At 36.2% G+C, this 18,565-nt stretch overlaps 1 protein-coding gene across 16 annotated transcripts in view; it reads left to right on the top strand.

Annotated features, from left to right (window-relative positions):
- BIRC6 (baculoviral IAP repeat containing 6) overlaps positions 1-18,565 on the top strand; it is a 268,324-nt gene that overhangs the window by 86,777 nt on the left and 162,982 nt on the right. For 12 of the 16 annotated variants that reach the window (XR_012121905.1, XR_012121902.1, XR_012121903.1 and 9 more), the window contains 7 exons: positions 1,369-1,583; positions 1,762-1,970; positions 2,290-2,636; positions 3,242-3,461; positions 3,958-4,091; positions 4,805-4,942; positions 6,454-6,581. Coding sequence is in view for 13 of the 16 variants with exons in the window: in XM_073214568.1 (XP_073070669.1) it covers positions 1,369-1,583; positions 1,762-1,970; positions 2,290-2,636; positions 3,242-3,461; positions 3,958-4,091; positions 4,805-4,942; positions 6,454-6,581 (1,391 nt within the window). In the remaining 3 variants the exon portion in view is untranslated. The remainder of the gene's footprint in view (positions 1-1,368; positions 1,584-1,761; positions 1,971-2,289; positions 2,637-3,241; positions 3,462-3,957; positions 4,092-4,804; positions 4,943-6,453; positions 6,582-18,565) is intronic. The other 4 variants (XM_073214551.1, XM_073214548.1, XM_073214535.1 and 1 more) reach the window with 2 other exon arrangements.

Here is an 18,565-nt window from a genome sequence, read left to right as displayed (position 1 = left end):
AAATTTGTTGGGAATTTTTATGAAGTGTGAGCAGTTGTTTATACTATGATTTATTTTTTATGCATGGAATTGACTGTGTCACATAAGTTCTCTAAGAAAAATTATGTTCTTCATTTGTTGCTTAATAGTTTTTCTGTTTAGGGAAATACTAGCAACTGCCTTGTTTTTTTTAAACTAGGTACACTGAGATAGCACTTGCCCTAGAAGTTTAATTTAATAGGGTTCCTTCACTGTAAAAAGGTATCTGATAAGGTTACTAGCCATCCTTTACCCCAACCTAATAAAGAAGAAAAAGAATTATGATACTATTAATGATATTGTTTTATTAATTGAACTTATTCCTGAAATGTGTGTGAGATGAGAGATGTAAATCTGCTCTTTCTTCCATTCCTCTCAGATCATTCTTGCCTTTCATTAGTGTGAGCATCTCAGCCATGCCAAGTGTGATTCTCGTGCTTACACAAAAAAGACATACTACCTCTTTAGTGTGGCCCTTAAGAGTAAGCCATCTACTTCATGTACTACTCAGCTAAAGAGACAGTGATGTATCAGTGCTGGGGGAAAAACATTGTTTGAGATAAACTGTATCTGTCTCCTTTGAAGGATCTTCCTAATGGAGTTTTTTAGCAGTAATAAAGGCTACATATGAGCTGAGCCTTATACTTTTTTTTTTTTTTTTTTTTTTGATATGGGGATTTTTTATTGAGAAGAGTGGTCCAAAGTGAGAGTCCAAATTGAGGGTGTTGACATGAAGTAAAATAGACCTTGAATAGAGTTGCTTGAGGAAGCTGCTCTACTACCACCTCCAGCTCCCAGTCCTTTCAAGATCAATTAGAAATGAGTTTATCTGTACAGCAAAACTGTATATATATATATTTTTTTGAGCCTTATACTTTTACTTTACTTCTTAACCCCAGTGTAAGATACAACTCCTTTAGAAGTTAAGGCTTAAGAAAACTAAAATCAAGTAATACAATTTGATATTATTAAGACATCTAGTTGTGAAATTAAAAAAACAAAAAGAGCCCAAAACACTGAAAGAAGAACAGATAGATAGGTACTTTATAGACTTCATCTATATACTGTTTTAGCTGATTTAATTTTTTTACTCTAATAATACTTTAAGTTAGGCTTTATGAATAGTTGATTGCCTTCATGTACTCTTGTATATATTTTACTTAAGTCTTAGGGTTCAGAACCAAAATAGATTGAGGTTTCAGAATATTTTTAAATGAGAATTACTTATTTACTTTTCTTCTCATTTTTGTAGTTTCATATATTCAGATAAATGTTCCCAACTACTTTGAGTCTATCTTCTGGTTAGTAATAGATGGTGTTTTTCGTCAATTGTTGTGTTCTCTGTCACAGGAGCAAGGAGATTTGTGACCTTGGATTTTGGCAGACCGATACTGTTGACAGATGTATTGATTCCCACTTGTGGAGACTTGGCCTCCTTGTCAATTGACATTTGGACATTAGGAGAAGAGGTAGATGGGAGGCGATTGGTAGTGGCAACTGATATAAGCACCCATTCACTAATTCTGCATGACTTGATACCACCTTCTGTGTGCAGATTCATGAAGGTAAAGAACTTTAAGAAAGAAAATTGATATGCTTTCCATGTTTGTAACAAGCTATGAGAAATACTTAGACATACAATTTGAAAGCATACCTTTTAAATTGTCTTTTTAATAAGTACGTTGCTCAGAATTTCATTGTTGCTGATGGGTGTGTAGTATTATTTATATTTTTTCATTTCAGATCACTGTCATTGGACGTTATGGAAGTACAAATGCCAGAGCCAAAATCCCATTAGGATTTTATTATGGTCATACCTATATTTTGCCTTGGGAAAGTGAACTGAAGTTAATGCATGATCCTCTAAGGGGAGAGGGAGAATCCGTAAACCAACCAGAAATCGACCAGCATTTAGCAATGATGGTTGCTCTACAGGAGGATATACAATGCAGGTTAGAAAATTGAAATATATTTTAATCTTATTGAACTACTATATTTTTGTGTGATGCCTGGTGTATATTTGTATATTTATCTTTTCATAGACAATACAGAAAGGAACAAAAGTAGGATACAGGCATGTTGCAGTAATATTTAATACATTAAAATATTGTGATTAAATGGCTTCATTTATTTGGTACTTATCAATTGATTAATTCTTTTTAATGGTTATATGTTAACATGTGTTAGAGATTTAATTTTTAGTGTATTCATACATGTACATCAAAGAGAATATCACAGGAATTATTTTGTACATTTACTATTTTCCTATAGGTATAACTTAGCTTGTCATCGGTTGGAAACACTTTTGCAAAGTATCGACCTTCCTCCGCTCAACAGTGCTAACAATGCACAGTACTTTTTGCGAAAGCCAGACAAGGCAGTTGAAGAAGACAGTAGAGTTTTTTCTGCCTATCAAGATTGTATTCAGCTACAGCTACAACTCAACTTGTCTCATAATGCAGTGCAGAGGCTCAAAGTAGCTCTAGGTGCAAGTCGGAAGATGTTGAATGAAACATCGGATCCAAACGATTTAATTCAGACGTCTTCCACAGAGCAGTTACGTACTATCATCAGATACTTACTGGATACTTTGCTCAGCCTTCTTCACTCTTCCAATGGTTTGTATTTGACTTAAGAACTTTGAAGGCTAGGAATATATTTGATGTGATTTTATTGCGTGTTTTGTTGTTGTGTTACTTTTTCCTGGGTATTGTTTATTTTGATATCAATGTATTTACGAAATGTGTTTTTAGGTTAATTCATTTCCTCCCATATTTCTACTTGTTTTCTTAAATAGAATTAATTTTTCTTGATTTTTCTGCTATTGTTGTGTCACATCATTTTGTTACTGGCAAAATAATAATATTGGTTAGAAATGTAACAGTGAAAATTATAAGTAAATTGCTGTGATTTTTTAGCCAGGAGGTATTTTTTGATCATTACACATGTAACACAAACACACATACTGACACAGCCATCTGATTCACTCATCTCTACGTAAAAGAAATATAACTGATTTAAATGCTAGCTCTTCTCCTTTCTAAGTATTTGATAAAAATTAAAATTCTATATACAAGGAGTAAATAAGTGAACAGCAAAATAAATAGAAAATAATTGTGCATTGATTGCTGGTAAAGAAGAAAGCATATTGAGGCATGGTGATTTTGATACTACAGCATAAAGTTAAAAATAGAAAATTTTACTATTTTCTTTTTTGTAATAGGCCACTCTGTTCCTGCAGTTTTGCAGAGCACATTTCATGCCCAGGCCTGTGAAGAGCTTTTTAAACACTTGTGCATCAGTGGAACCCCAAAGATTCGGTTGCATACTGGTCTTCTACTTGTTCAACTCTGTGGTGGTGAAAGATGGTGGGGTCAGTTTCTTTCTAATGTTCTTCAGGAATTGTACAATTCAGAGCAGCTTCTCATCTTTCCACAGGATAGGTAGGTCAGAAAAAATTGGAATTATTTGTCACTAGTGATGTGTACTTCTCATAGTCAAAAATCAGATTTTGAAATCCTGTGTATATGGATACTAGGGGTAGAGAAATGAAGCATGTTTTTTTGGGCAATGCCCACTGAAGGGCATATGGAAGGAGATTGTACATAATATAGATTACATTCTTTAGTTTACTAATTGAATCTGTAGAGTTTATAGATCTGTGTTTACAATCATTTCCTAACAAATCATGTTACCTTATGTGTTAAAATTAATTTTTTTGAAGTTATGGTAAAGTTCTCTCCTTGATTTCTTGTGGTAAAGTTAGAAAATGTAACCAGTAGCTTGAAAAAGAGGTAATTTTAATATTGTGGTTCCAGCTATAAATTCTGCTAAGAACCAAATATTTTATCATTACTTTATTTAATTTCAGTATAAATTATTTTTAAAGTGAACAATTCAGTTGATTCATACTGGGTATTTTATTTGTATTTTTTTTAGGGTCTTCATGTTACTTTCCTGCATTGGGCAAAGGTCACTTAGTAATAGTGGAGTGTTAGAAAGCTTACTTAATCTGTTGGATAATTTACTGTCACCTCTTCAGCCTCAGTTACCGGTGCATAGGAGGACAGAAGGTATTAATTTAAAACAATGATCTTTAGTAAAAGCATAAAATTGCTATAAATACTACTTTTCTAAAGTGGCTACTCTGACATACTTATTTTAATATTCATTGCTATATATTTTGTTAATATTTTTATGATGTAGATTTTTCAGCAGGACCAGCTAATCATTGTCTTATAGTTATTGCTTTTTAAAATTGATTGTCTTTTCATTATTTGAATTTTGAATTTAGATATTGTTATACTGTGTTGTTTTCTATACTGTCATGACTAAAATGAAACTTAGTTTTAGCTTTAAGACACCATTGCTGTTCTGGTTATTCATAATGAGTTTCATTTGAGCAAGAAAATTGTTTCTGGAATAAAAACTTTAGAACATAGTCTAAAACTATATGCATTACAAAATGAGAGATAAATTTTTTATTTCAGTCCCATAGGACTAAGGCTAGGATCTTATACCTTGTTTTCTGGTTTGTTATTACCTGCTAGATTCAACTTACAATTAAGAATCTATTTTTGTACTATGGAATATCTGTTTTGCATTAGATTCAATGTGTTACTCAATTTAGGACCATAGGTTCCATTTTGAGACCTGCTATAAATAAATATTAGTGTTAGTAATGATGTGCTTTGGATTTATACAATGTTTATCTCACAATTATTTTGTAATACTTCATTGGGACTCCTAGAGTCACCTTATTTTTTCCCGTTTCATCTCTGTACAGGAGTACTAGATATTCCTATGATCAGTTGGGTTGTTATGCTGGTGTCCAGGTTGCTGGATTATGTGGCAACTGTTGAAGATGAAGCAGCAGCTGCTAAGAAACCTTTGAATGGTAAAGACAGGGAGAGGTTTCTGACAGGTACCAGAGGTTTATAATAATCTATTGATGGGGATTTTGAGAAACTATGCAGTTATTCCAGAACAGGCTAGTGACCTGGAGATTCCAGCTGTATATAATTTATGTAAAATATGAACTAACTTTACCAGGAATCTTCGTAAGGATAGAATGTACTATTGAAAGGCTTTATGAACAAGCCACTGGTCTGAACATGACTTCTAGTTCCAAATACAAAGATGTCTTTCACAAAGTTTCCCCCAAGCTCATTTAAATGTTTTATAGTAACATTATAACAACATACATATACATGAAGTAAGAGTAGAAAATATGTGAAGAGCTGGTGTAGTTGTATCTTATTTTAGTATAGAGTATCATTCCACTTGCCATTATATAGTTCTACTAATTAACTGCAAATGTCTCATATGCTTAAGTACGAAAATGCTCAGATTTGTTTTGAGTTGTAATCTTTCTCCACAAGCTTGAGGCATAGAACTTTTTAAAAATTAAAGGAATTCAAATGCAAGATAAATTTTTCTTCTCCCCTTTTTCCAAATTACCAAGACTTTTCATAAAGGATTTGAAATGGCTACATCTAATACCTAAATACAGGCATTAGGTGCTATAAAATACAGAATTTTATACATCATCAGGATTCTAATATGAAAAAAAGATCCCTTGAAATGTTTTTTTATATGTGGATCAGTTATTTACGGCATACACATTATGTTTGGCAGGAGAGTGGGGGATTCTTTTCATGTACAGGGAATTTGTCATATATATTTTTTAAACATTGAGTCATTTTCTTCAGTTATACAAAGTAAGACAATTAAATATAACTACAATATGAAGTTGGAATATAACAATATTGGATATCTAAGTTTTTATTTATATAATTCAGATGCTGTGGGAACACATTAGTGGAAGACTGTTTTTAGGGTTTGCAGACTTTGAACTAACTTGACAAATGGATAGTAGAGAATAGGAAAAGATGTCTTTAGGTTAAGGAGACAAGACCAAATCACTGGAGATGGGTAAAATATGGTATTGAGCCTCAGTTGGGCACAAGAATGATACTTAAAGAATAGTCTGGACAAATTCCAAAAAGTGAGCATAAGTAGAGCTTACACAGCATGGTTTTTGAATAGTTTAACTTCATTTTTGCAGTTGTTAAGTCAGATTATTGAGTACCCATTTTTAGATCCTGCACAAAAGCATGAGTTTGAAATAGGCAGTAGTTAATATTTGGTGTGGTTTGGATTAAGTGACATTATCAAAGGTCTGTTGTAAAAAGGCTAATCTTAAACAATTGTGGAGATAGAAGATAGGAAATTGTAGCCTGAAATCATTGAAAGTCTACATTATTAACCCTTCTAGGGTCAAATCTAGCAGTTTGTCAAAACTGGTTTCCTTAATTTTCTTCAAAACTACTTGTCACGATCAATACATTTATTGTTTTGTGTTTTCTTGGTATGAAAAGTACTTTAAAATCACATTTAACAGAATTATTCATTAAACGTTTCTTTGCCCTGTAGGTAACCAGTGGAGTTTTATTAACAATAATCTGCACACACAGAGTGTAAATAGGTCTTCCAAAAGCAGCAGTAGCCTTGATAGATTGTATTCCAGGAAAATCAGAAAGCAGCTAGTTCATCATAAACAGGTAATTTTCAATACATTTTGTTAATTTTAATTTTGAGAATGTTGCTTTGATTGTTGCATGAAATAGAGCTGCCATCTGATCTTAGGTATGGCATTTGATGAATTGCTTCATTTAGGGAAAGTATATGGCATTTTTGAGCCTGAGTTTCCTTATTTGTAAGATGAAAACAATATGTACTATGGATTTTGGTGGTGTCCTTTAAAATGTCTACCTCTTCACATGTTTATTACTACCATTCTGAGTGAGGCCATCATCATTCTTTGCCTAGTCAAAAGGCCTCTCTGCCTTTTGTTTTTCTCAGTCCCATCCTTTTTTTTTTTTACATCATTAATGTACAATTACATGAGCAACATTATGTTTACTAGACTGCACCCATTATCAAGTCCCCACCACATACCCCATTACAGTCACTGTCCATCAGCATACTAAGATGCTATAGAACCACTACTTGTCTTCTCTGTGTTATACTGCCTTCTCCGTGCCATCTCCTACATTATGTGTGCTAATCATAATGCCCCTTTTTCCCCCTTATTCCTCCCTTCCCACCTATCCTCCCCAGTCCTTTCCCTCTGGTAACTGTTAATACATTCTTGGGTTCTGTGATTCTGCTGCTGTTTTGTTCCTTCAGTTTTTTCTTTGTTCTTATACTCCACATATGAGTGAAATCATTTGGTACTTGCCTTTCTCTGCCTGGCTTATTTCACTGAGCATAATACCTTCTAGCTCCATCCATGTTGTTGCAAATGGTAGGATTTGTTTTCTTCTTATGGCTGAATAATATTCCATTGTGTATATGTAACACTTCTTTATCCATTCATCTATTGAAGGACACTTAGGTTACTTCCATTTCTTGGCTATTGTAAATAGTGCTGCAATAAACATAGGGGTTCAAATGTCTTTTTGAAACTGGGAAACTGCATTCTTAGGGTAAATTCCTAGGAGTGGAATTCCTGGGTCAAATGGTATTTCTATTTTAAGTTTTTTGAGGAACCTCCATATTGCTTTCCACAAAGGTTGAACTAATTTACATTCCCACCAGCAGTGCAGGAGGGTACCCCTTTCTCCACATCCTCGCCAACGTTTGTTGTTGTTTGTCTTTTGGTCTTTTGGATAGTGGCGATCCTTACTGGTGTGAGATGATATCTCACTGTGGTTTTAATTTGCATTTCTCTGATGATTCACGTGATGTGGAGCATCTTTTCATGTACCTATTATCCATCTGAATTTCTTCTTTGGAGAAGTGTCTGTTCAGATCCTCTGCCCATTTTTTAATTAGATTATTTGCTTTTTTGTTTGTTGAGGTGCATCAGCTCTTTATATATTTTGAATGTCAACCCCTTATCAGATATGTCATATATGAATATATGCTCCCATACTGTAAGATGTCTTTTTCTTCTCTGATGGTGTCCTTTGCTGTACAGATGCTTTTCACCTTGATATAATCACACTTGTTCATTTTTGCTTTTGTTTCCCTTGCCCAGGGAGATACGTTCATGAAGAAGTTGTTCATGTTTTATGTCCAAGAGATTTTTGCCTAAGTTTTTTTTCTAAGAGTTTTATGGTTTCATGACTTACATTCAGACTTTTGATTCATTTTGAGTTTACTTTTGGGTATGGGGTTAGACAATAATCCAGTTTCATTCTCTTACATGTAGCTGTCCAATTCTGCCAACACCAGCTGCTGAATAGGCAGTCATTTCCCCATTGTATATGATGGCTCCTTTATCGTATATTAATAGACCATATGTGCTAGGTTTAATATCTGGACTCTCTATTCTGTTCCACTGGCCTCTGTGTCTGTTCTCGTGCCTGTACCAAATTGTCTTGATTACTGTGGCGTTGTAGTAGAGCTTGAAGTTGGGAAGTGAGATGCCCCCGTGCTTTATTCTTCCTCCTCAGGATTGCTTTGGCTATTTAGAGTCTTTTGTGGTTCCGTATGAATATTAGAACTATTTGCTCCAGTTCATTGAAGAATGCTGTCAGTATTTTGATAGGGATTTCATTGAATCTGTACATTGCTTTAGGCAGGATGGCCATTTTGACAATATTAATTCTAACTACCCAAGAGAATGGAATGAATTTCCATTTGTTAGTGTCCTCTTTAGTTGCTCTTAAGAGTGTCTTATAGTTTTCAGGGTATAAGGTCTTTCACTTCTTTGGTTAGGTTTATTCCTAGGTATTTTATTCTTTTCGATGCAATTGTGAATGGAATAGTTTACCTGATTTCTTTTTCTGCTAGTTCATCGTTTGTGTATAGGAATGCAACAGATTTCTGTGTATTAATTGTGCATACTGCAACTTTTCTGAATTCAGATATTAGTTCTAGTAGTTTTGGAATAGAGTCTTTAGGGTTTTTTATGTATAATATCATGTCATCTGCAAACAGGACAGTTTGACTTCTTCCTTACCAATCTGTATGCCTTTTATTTCTTTGTCTTGTCTGATTGCTGTGCCTGGGACCTCCAGAACTATGTTGAATAAAAGTGGGAAGAGTAGGCATCCCTGTCTTGTTCCTGGTCTTAGGTGAAAAGCTTTCAGCTTCTTGCTGTTCAGGATGATGTTGGCCTTGGGTTTGTCATATATGGCCTTTATAATGTTGAGGTACTTGCTCTCTATACCCATTTTGTTCAGAGTTTTTATCATGAACGGATGTTGAATTTTGTCGAATGCTTTTTCCGCATCTGTGGTGATGATCATGTGGTTTTTAAAAAAATTTTGTTATCATTAATCTACAATTATATGAAGAATATTATGTTTACTGGGCTTCCCCCTTCAAGTCCCCCCCCCCGCAAACCCCATTGCAGTTACTGTCCATGAGTATAGTAAGATTCTGTAGAATCACAACTTGTCTTCTCTGTGTTGTACACCCTCCCTGTGCCACACCCCCCACATTATACATGCTAATCGTAATGCTGCCTTTCTTTTTCCCCGCCCTTATCCCTTCCTTCCCACCCATCCTCCCCTGTTCCTTTCCCTTTGGTAACTCTTAGTCCATTCTTGGGTTCTGTGATTCTGCTGCTGTTTTGTTCCTTCAGTTTTTCTTTGTTCTTATACTCCACATATGAGTGAAATCATTTGGTACTTGTCTTTCTCCGCCTGGCTTATTTCACTGAGCATAATACCCTCTAGCTCCATCCATGTTGTTGAAATGGCAGGATTTGTTTTCTTCTTATGGCTGAATAATATGTCATTGTGCATATATACCACGTCTTCTTTATCCGTTCACCTACTGATGAACACTTAGGTTGCTTCCATTTCTTGGCTAGTGTAAATAGTGCTGCGATAAACATAGGGGTGCATCTATCTTTTTCAAAAGGGGCTGCTGCATTCTTAGGGTGACTCCCTAGAAGTGAAATTCCTGGGTCAAATGGTATGTCTATTTTGAGCTTTGTAAGGAACCTCCAACTGTTTTCCACTATGGTTGAACTAATTTACATTCCCACCAGCAGTGTAGGAGGGTTCCCCTTTTTCCACAACCTCGGCAACGTTTGTTTTTGTTTGTCTTTTGGATGGTGGCGATCCTTACTGGTGTGAGATGATATCTCATTGTGGTTTTAATTTGCATTTCTCTGATGATTAGGGAGGTGGAGCATCTTTTCATGTGTCTCTTGGCCATCTGAATTTCTTCTTTGGAGAAGTGTCTGTTCAGCTCCTCTGCCCATTTTTTTATTGGAGTATTTGCTTTTTGTTTATTGAGGTCCATGAACTCTTTATATATTTTGGATGTCAACCCTTTATCGGATCTGTCATTTATGACTATATTCTCCCATACTGTAGGGTACCTTTTTTGTTCTATTGGTGATGTCCTTTGCTGTACAGAAGCTTTTCAGCTTGACATAGTCCCACTTATTCATTTTTGCTTTTGTTTCCCTTGCCCGGGGAGGTATGTTCATGAAGAAGTTGCTCATGTTTATATCCAAAAGATTTTTGCCTATGTTTTTTTCTAAGACTTTTATTGTTTCATGACTTACATTCAGGTCTTTGATCCATTTTGAATTTACTTTTGTGTATGGGGTTAGACGCTGATCCAGTTTCATTCTCTTACATGAAGCTGTCCAGTTTTGCCAGCACCATCTGTTGAAGAGACTGTCATTTCCTCATTATATGTCCATGGCTCCTTTATCGAATATTAATTGACCATATATATTTGGGTTAATGTCTGGAGTATCTAATCTGTTCCACTGGTCTGTGGGTCTGTTCTTGTGCCAGTACCAAATTGTCTTGATTACTGTGGCTTTGTCACAGAGCTTGAAGTTGGGAAGCGAGATCCCCCCACTTTATTCTTCCTTCTCAGGATTGTTTTGGCTATTTCGGGGTCTTTGGTGGTTTCATATGAATTTTTGAAGTATTTGTTCCATTTCATTGAAGAATACTGTTGGTAATTTGATAGGGATTGCATTGAATCTGTATATTGCTTTGCACAAGATGGCCATTTTGGCAATATTAGTTCTTTTTAGCCAGGAGCATGGGATGAGTTTCCATTTGTTAGTGTCCTCTTTAATTCCCCTAAGACTGTCTTATAGTTTTCAGGGTATAGGTCTTTCACTTCCTTGGTTAGGTTTATTCCTAGGTATTTTACTCTTTTAGATGCAATTGTGAATGGAATTGTTTTCCTGATTTCTCTTTCTATTAGTTCATTGTTAGTGTATAGGAAAGCCACAGATTTCTGCGTATTAATTTTGTATCCTTCAACTTCGCTGAATTCCTATATTAGTTCTAGCTAGTTTTTGAATGGAGTCTTTAGGGTTTTTTATGTACAATATCATGTCATCTGCAAATAGTGACAGTTTAACTTCTTCTTTACCAATCTGGATTCCTTGTATTTCTTTGTTTTGTCTAATTGCCATGGCTGGGACCTTCAGTACTATGTTGAATAACAGTGGGGAGAGTGTGCATCCCTGTTTTGTACCCAATCTCAGAGGAAAAGCTTTCAGCTTCTCTATGTTGATTATAATGTTGGCTGTGGATTTATCATATATGGCCTTTATTATGTTGAGGTACTTGCGCTCTGTGCCCATTTTGTTGAGTGTTTTTATCATGAAGTGTTTTTATCATGTATGTCTGATAAAATTACAAAGTAAATACATCTGGCCCTGGGGTTTTGTTTGTTCTTCAGTAGTTTTTTGATTACCGAGTCAATTTCTTTTCTGGTTATTAGTTTGTTTATATTTTCTGTTTCTTCCTTGGTCAGTCATGAAGGGATTTGAATTTTGTTGAATGCTTTTTCAGCATCTATGGAGATGATCATGTGGTTTTTGTCCTTCTTTTTGTTGATGTGTTGGATGATGTTGATGGATTTTCGGATGTTGTACTATCCTTACATCCCTGGGATGAATCCCACTTGGTCATGGTGTATGATCCTTTTGATGTATTTTTGAATTCGGTTTGCTAATATTTTGTTGAGTATTTTTACATCAACGTTCATCAGGGATATGGGTCTGTAATTTTCTTTTTTGTTGTGGTCTTTGCCTGGTTTTGGTATTAGGGTGATGTTGGCTTTATAGAATGAGTTTGCGAGTATTCCCTCCTCTTCTATTTTTTGGAAAACTTTAAGGAGACCTTCTCATTATGTCTTCTCTGTATGTCTGATAAAATTACAAAGTAAATACATCTGGCCCTGGGGTTTTGTTTGTTCTTCAGTAGTTTTTTGATTACCGAGTCAATTTCTTTTCTGGTTATTAGTTTGTTTATATTTTCTGTTTCTTCCTTGGTCAGTCTTGAAAGGTTGTATTTTTCTAGTAAGTTGTCCATTTCTTCTAGGTTTTTCAGCTTGTTAGCATATAGGTTTTCATAATAGTTCTTTGTATTTCTGTGGGGTCCATCATAATTTTTCTTTTCTTGTTTCTGATTCTGTTGATGTGTGTTGATTCTCTTTTTCTCTTAATAAGTCTGGCTAGATGCTTATCTGTTTATTTTCTCAAACAACCAGCTCTTAGTTCCATTGATTTTTTCTATTCTTTCATTCTTCTCAATTTTATCTATTTCTTCTCTGATCTTTATTATGTCCCTACTTCTCCTGACTTTAGGCCTCATTTGTTCTTCTTTTTTACAATTTCGATAATTGTAACGTTCAGCTATTCCTTTGGGATTGTTCTTCCTTCTTTAAATATGCCTGGTTTGCTATTTACTTTATTCTTAAGACTGCTTTTGCTGCGTCCCACAGAAGTTGGGGCTTTGTGTTGTTGTCATTTGTTTCCATATATTGGTTGATCTATTTTAATTTGTTCGTTGATCCATTGATTATTTAGGAGCATGTTGTTAAGCCTTCATGTGTTTGTGGGCCTTTTTGCTTTCTTTGTACAATTTATTTCTAGTTTTATACCTTTGTGGTCTGAAAAGTTGGTTGGTAGAATTTCAATGTTTTTGAATTTACTGAGGCTCTTTTTGTGGCCTAGAATGTGGTCTATTCTGGAGAATGTTCCATGTGCACTTGAGAAGAATGTGTATCCTGCTGCTTTTAGATGTAGAGTTTTATAGATGTCTGTTAGGTCCATTTGTTCTAGTGTGCTGTTCAGTGCCTCTGTGTCCTTACTTATTTTTTGTTTGGTGAATCAGTTCTTTGGAGTGAGTGGTGTGTTGAAGTTTTGTATAATGAGTGCATTGCATTCTATTTCCTCCTTTAATTCTGTTAGTGCTTGTTTCACATATGCTGGTGCTCCTGTCTTGGGTGCATATATATTTATAATGGTTATATCCTCTTGTTGGACTGAGCCCTTTATGATTATGTAATGTCCTTCTTTATCTCTTCTTACTTTCTTTGTTTTGAAGTCTATTTTGTCTGATACTAGTACTGCAACACCTGCTTTTTTCTCCTTGTTGTTTGCATGAAATATCTTTTTCCATCCCTTGACTTTTAGTCTGTGCATGTCTTTGGGTTTAAGGTGTCTCTTCTAAGCAGCATATAGATGGGTCTTGCTTTTTTATCCATTCTATTACTCTGTGTCTTTTGATTGGTGCATTCAGTCCATTTACATTTAGGGTGATTATTGAAAGATATGTACTTATTGCCATTGGAGGCTTTAGGTTCGTGGTTACCAAAGGTTCAAGGTTAGCTTCTTTACTATCTAACCATCTAACTTAACTCATTTATTAAGCCATTATAAACACAGTCTGATAATTCTTTATTTATTTCCCTTTTTATTCCTCCTCCTCCATTCTTTATATGTTAGGTGTTTTATTTTGCACTCTTTTTTGTTTCCTGTGACTGCTTTTGTGGGTAGTTGGTTTTATTTTTTGCCTTTAGTTAGTATTTGGTTGGTCTACTTTCTTTGCTGTGATTTTGTTTTCCCTGGTGACATGTATTTAGTCTTAGGAGTACTCCCATCTAGAGCAGTCCCTCTAAAATACCCTGTAGAGGTGGTTTGTGGGAGGCAAATTCCCTCACCTTTTGTTTGTCTGGGAATTGTTTAATCCCTCCTTGATATTTAAATAATAATCATGCTGGATACAGTATTCTTGGTTCAAGGCCCTTGTCTTTGATTGCATTAAATATATAATGCCATTCTCTTCTGGCCTGTAAGGTTTCTGTTGAGAAGTCTGATGATAGCCTGATGGGTTTTCCTTTGTAAGTGACCTTTTTCCTCTCTCTAGCTGCCTTTTAAACTCTGTCCTTGTCCTTAATCTTTGCCATTTTAATTATTCTGTGTCTTGATGTTGTTTTCCTTGGGTCCCTTCTGTTGGGAGTTCTGTGTATTTCTGTGGTCTGAGCGACTATTTCCTCCCCCAGTTTGGGGAATATTTCAGCAATTATTTCTTCAAATACACTTTCTATCCCTTTTTCTCTCTTTTCTTCTTCTGGTACCCCTATAATGTGGATATTGTTCCATTTGGATTGGTCACACAGTTCTTCTTACATTGTTTCATTCCTGGAGATCCTTTTATCTCTCTCTGCATCAGCTTCTATGTGTTGCTCTTCTCTGGTTTCTATTCCATCAGTGGCCTCTTGCATCTCATTCATTCTGTTTTTAAATCCTTCCAGAGATTGTTTTTTTCTGTAGTCTCCCTCCCTACTTTGTCCATTAGCTCTTGCATTTTTCTCTGCAGCTCCGTCAGCATCGTTCTGACCTTTATTTTTTATTCTTTTTCAGGGAGATTGGTTAGGTCTATCTCTCCAAGCTCCTTCTCAGGGGTCGTCTCTGTGATTTTGGTCTGTATCAAATTCTTCTGCGTTTTCATGGCGATAGAGCTAGTTGTGGGGAGCTGGTGCATGTGTCAGCTGGGAGAACGTCCCTTCTTGCTAGTTTGTGACCTTCCTCTCCTGGGAGAACAGCAACCCCTAGCGGCTTTTGCTGGGCAACTGTGCGCAGACGGAGTCTTTGATTCTTGCTCGGCCTCTTTTGAGTAAGCTCTGCGGTTCCTGTGAGTGTAGCTGCTCTCAGGCTGCTGCTGTGCTATGGTTGAGCCTTGTTGGAGGGGGAATGGGCAGGAGGCTATTTATCGCCATGAGGGGCCTCAGAGCTGTGCTGCTGTCAAGGGGGTTAGGGCACCCAAAGTTCTCCTGGATTCCCAGCTCCTGGGCTAAGTATCCTGGGACGCTTTCGTCCAGCTGTGGGGTCCCTGTCCCTTTAAGATTTTCAAGAAGTACTTGCTTTTCTTTGTCCTAGGGGTGCCGGCTGCGTTTGCAGATTTTGCTGTCCCATTCCACTAGTATCCAGCACTCCACGCACTGTGTGTCTGCACTCCCAGTACAGATGGCTAGGGCTGGGTATTTAGCAGTCCTGGGCTCCCTCTCCCTCCCCGCTCCTACTCCTCTCCTCTGTCCGGGAGCTGGGGTGAGGGGCTCTTGGGTCCCACTCAGCTGCGGCCTGTAACTTACCCACTTCATGAGGTGCTGGGTTCTCGCACATGTAGATATAGCCTTGCTGTTGTCCTATATCTTCTGGTCTCTCTTTTAAGGAGAGTTGTATTTGTTGTATTTTCAAAAATATATATGGTTTTAGGAGGAGATTTCCACTGCTCTACTCACGCCACCATCTTGGCTTCTCGATCATGTGGTTTTTATCCTTTTTGTTGATGTGAGGATGATCTTGATGGATTTTGCATCCCTGAGTTGAATCCCACTTGATCATGGTGTATGATCCTCTTGATGTATTTTTGAATTTGATTTGCTAATATTCTGTTGAGTATTTGTGTATCTATGTTCATCAGGGATATTGGTCTGTAATTTTCTGTTTTTGTGGGTTCTTTGCCTTGTTTGGTATTAGAGTGATGCTGGCTTCATAGAATGAGTTTGGAAGTATTCCCTCCTCTTCTGTTTTTTGGAAAACTTTAAGGAAAATGGGTATTATGCCTTCTTTTAATGTCTGATAAAATTCAGCAGTAAATCCATCTGGTCCGAGGCTTTTGTTCTTGGGTAATTTTTTGATTACCAATTCAAATTTGTTGCTGGTAATTAATTGGTCTGTTTCGATTTTCTGTTTCTTCCTTGGTCAGTCTTTGAACATCATATTTTTCCAGAAAGTTGTCCATTTCTTTTAGGTTGTCCAGTGTGTTAGCATATGTATTTTCATAGTATTCTCTAATAATTCTTTGTATTTCTGTTGTGTCCATTGTGATTTTGCCATTCTCATTTCTGATTTTGTTTATGTGTGTAGATTCTCTTTCTCTTAAGTCTGGCTGGAAGGTTGTCTATTTTGTTTATTTTCTCCAAGAAATAGCTCTCGGTTTCCTTGATTTTTTTCTAGTGTTTTAATCTTCTCAATTTTATTTATTTCTTCTCTGATCTTTATTACATCCCTCCTTCTGCTGACTCTTGGCCTCGTTTGTTATTCTTTTTCCAGTTTCCATAATTGTGACTTTAGACTATTCATTTGGGATTGTTCTACCTTCTTTAAGGTAGAACTTTTATGCGTCCCACAAAAGTTGGGGCGTTGTGCTGTTGTGGTCCTTTGTCTCCATATAGTGCTTTATCTCTGTTTTAGTTTGGTCTGATTATTTAGGAGCAAGTTGTTAAATAAACTTCCATGTGTTTATGAGCTTTTTTGTTTTCTTTGTACAGTTTATTTTTAGTTTCATACCTTTGTGATCTGAAAAGTTGGTTGGGACAATTTCAGTCTTTTTGAATTTACTAGGCTCTTTTTGTGGCCTAGTATGTGGTCTATTCTGATAAATGTTCCATGTGCACTTGAGAAGACCGTGTATCCTGCTGCTTTTGTGTGTAGAGTTCTGTAGATGTCTGTTAGGGTCCATTTGTTCTAGTGTGTTCAGTGCCTCTGTGTCCTTACTTATTTTCTCTGTGGTTGAACTGTCCTTTGGAGTGAGTGGTGTGTTGAAGTCTCCTAAAATGGATGCATTGCCTTCTGTTTCCTCCTTTAATTTTCTTAGTATTTGATTTCCATATGTTGGTGTTCCTGTGTTGGGTACATGGATATTTATAATGTTTATAGCCTCTTTTTTACTGACCCCTTTATCGTTATGTAATGTCCTTCTTTATCTCTTGTTACTTTCTTTATTTTGAAGTCTGTTTTGTCTGATACAAGTACTGCTACACCTGCTTTTTTCTCCCTATTGTTTGCATGAAATATCTTTTTCCATACCTTCATTTTTAGTCTGGGTATGTCTTTGGGTTTGAGTTGAGTCTCTTGTAAGCAGCATAGAGATGGGTCTTGCTTTTTCATCCATTCTATTACTCTGTGTCTTTTGATTGGTGCATTCAGTCCATTTACATTATGGTAATTATTGATAGATATGTACTTATTACCATTGTAGGCTTTGGATTCTTGGTTACCAAAGATTCAAGAGGAGCTTCTTTACTATGCAACCGTCTAACTTCAACTTACTTATTATGCCATTATAAACACAGTCTGATGATTCTTTATTTCTCACCCTTCTTATTCTTCCTCCTCCACTCTTTATATGTTAGGTGTTTTATTCTGTACTCTTCTGTGTTTGCCTTGACTGCTTTTGTGAATAGCTGATTTTATTTTTTGCCTTTAGTTAGTGTTTGGTTGTTCTGCTTTCTTTGCTGTGATTTTATTTTCTCTGCTGACATCTATTTAGCCTTAGGAGTGCTTTCATCTAGAGCAGTCTCTTTAAAATACCCTGTAGAGGTTGTTTGTGGGGGGCAGATTCCCTCAACTTTTGATCTGGAAATTGTTTAATCCCTCCTTGAAATTTAAATGATAATCGTGCTGGATACAGAATCCTTGGTTCAAGGGTCTTCTGTTTCATTGCACTAAATATATCATACCATTATATTCTGGCCTGTAAGGTTTCTGTTGAGAAGTGTGATGATAGCCTGATAGTTTTTCTTTGTAGGTGATTTTTTTTCTCTGTCTTGCTGCCTTTAATAGCCTGTCCTTATCTTTGATCTTTGTCACTTTAATTATTTTGTGTCTTGCTGTTGTCCTCCTTTGGTCCCTTTTGTTGGGAGTTCTGTGGGATTCCATTGTCTGAGATAGTATTCATTTCCCCAGCTTGGGGAAATTTTCAGCGATTATTTCTTCAAAGACACTCTCTATCCCTTTATTTCTCTCTTCTTCTTCTGGTACCACTATTACGTGAATATTGTTCTCTTTGGATTTTTCACACAGTTCTCTTAATATTCTTTCATTGCTAGAGATCCTTTTATCTCTCTCTGCCTCAGCTCTCTGTGTTCCTGTTCTCTGATTTCTATTCCATTAACAGTCTCTTGCACCTCATGCACTCTGCTCTTAAGTCCTTCTGTTGATTGATTGATTTCTGTTATCTCTTTCTGGACTTCATCGCTTAGCTCTTGCATATTTCTTGTCAGCTCCATCAGCATGGTTATGACGTTTATTTTGAGTTCTTTTTCAGTATGATTGCTTATATCTATCCTTCCAGGCCCTCTCTCTGGCATTGTTTGAGTGATTTTGAACCGGGCCAGGTTCTTCTGCCTTTTCATACGTGTAGAATTGATCGCTGCCGGTTGGCGCATGTGTCAGCTGGGAGAACAATGTCCCTTCCTACTTCCTGGTCACTGTGCCCTTCTCCGCTATCTGTGCTGATTACCCATATACAGGGAG

The sequence above is a fragment of the Manis javanica genome, chromosome 1, assembly GCF_040802235.1.
Source record: "Manis javanica isolate MJ-LG chromosome 1, MJ_LKY, whole genome shotgun sequence".
Classification (NCBI taxonomy): Eukaryota; Metazoa; Chordata; class Mammalia; order Pholidota; family Manidae; genus Manis; species Manis javanica.
This window is presented reverse-complemented; position numbering and strand designations above follow the sequence as displayed.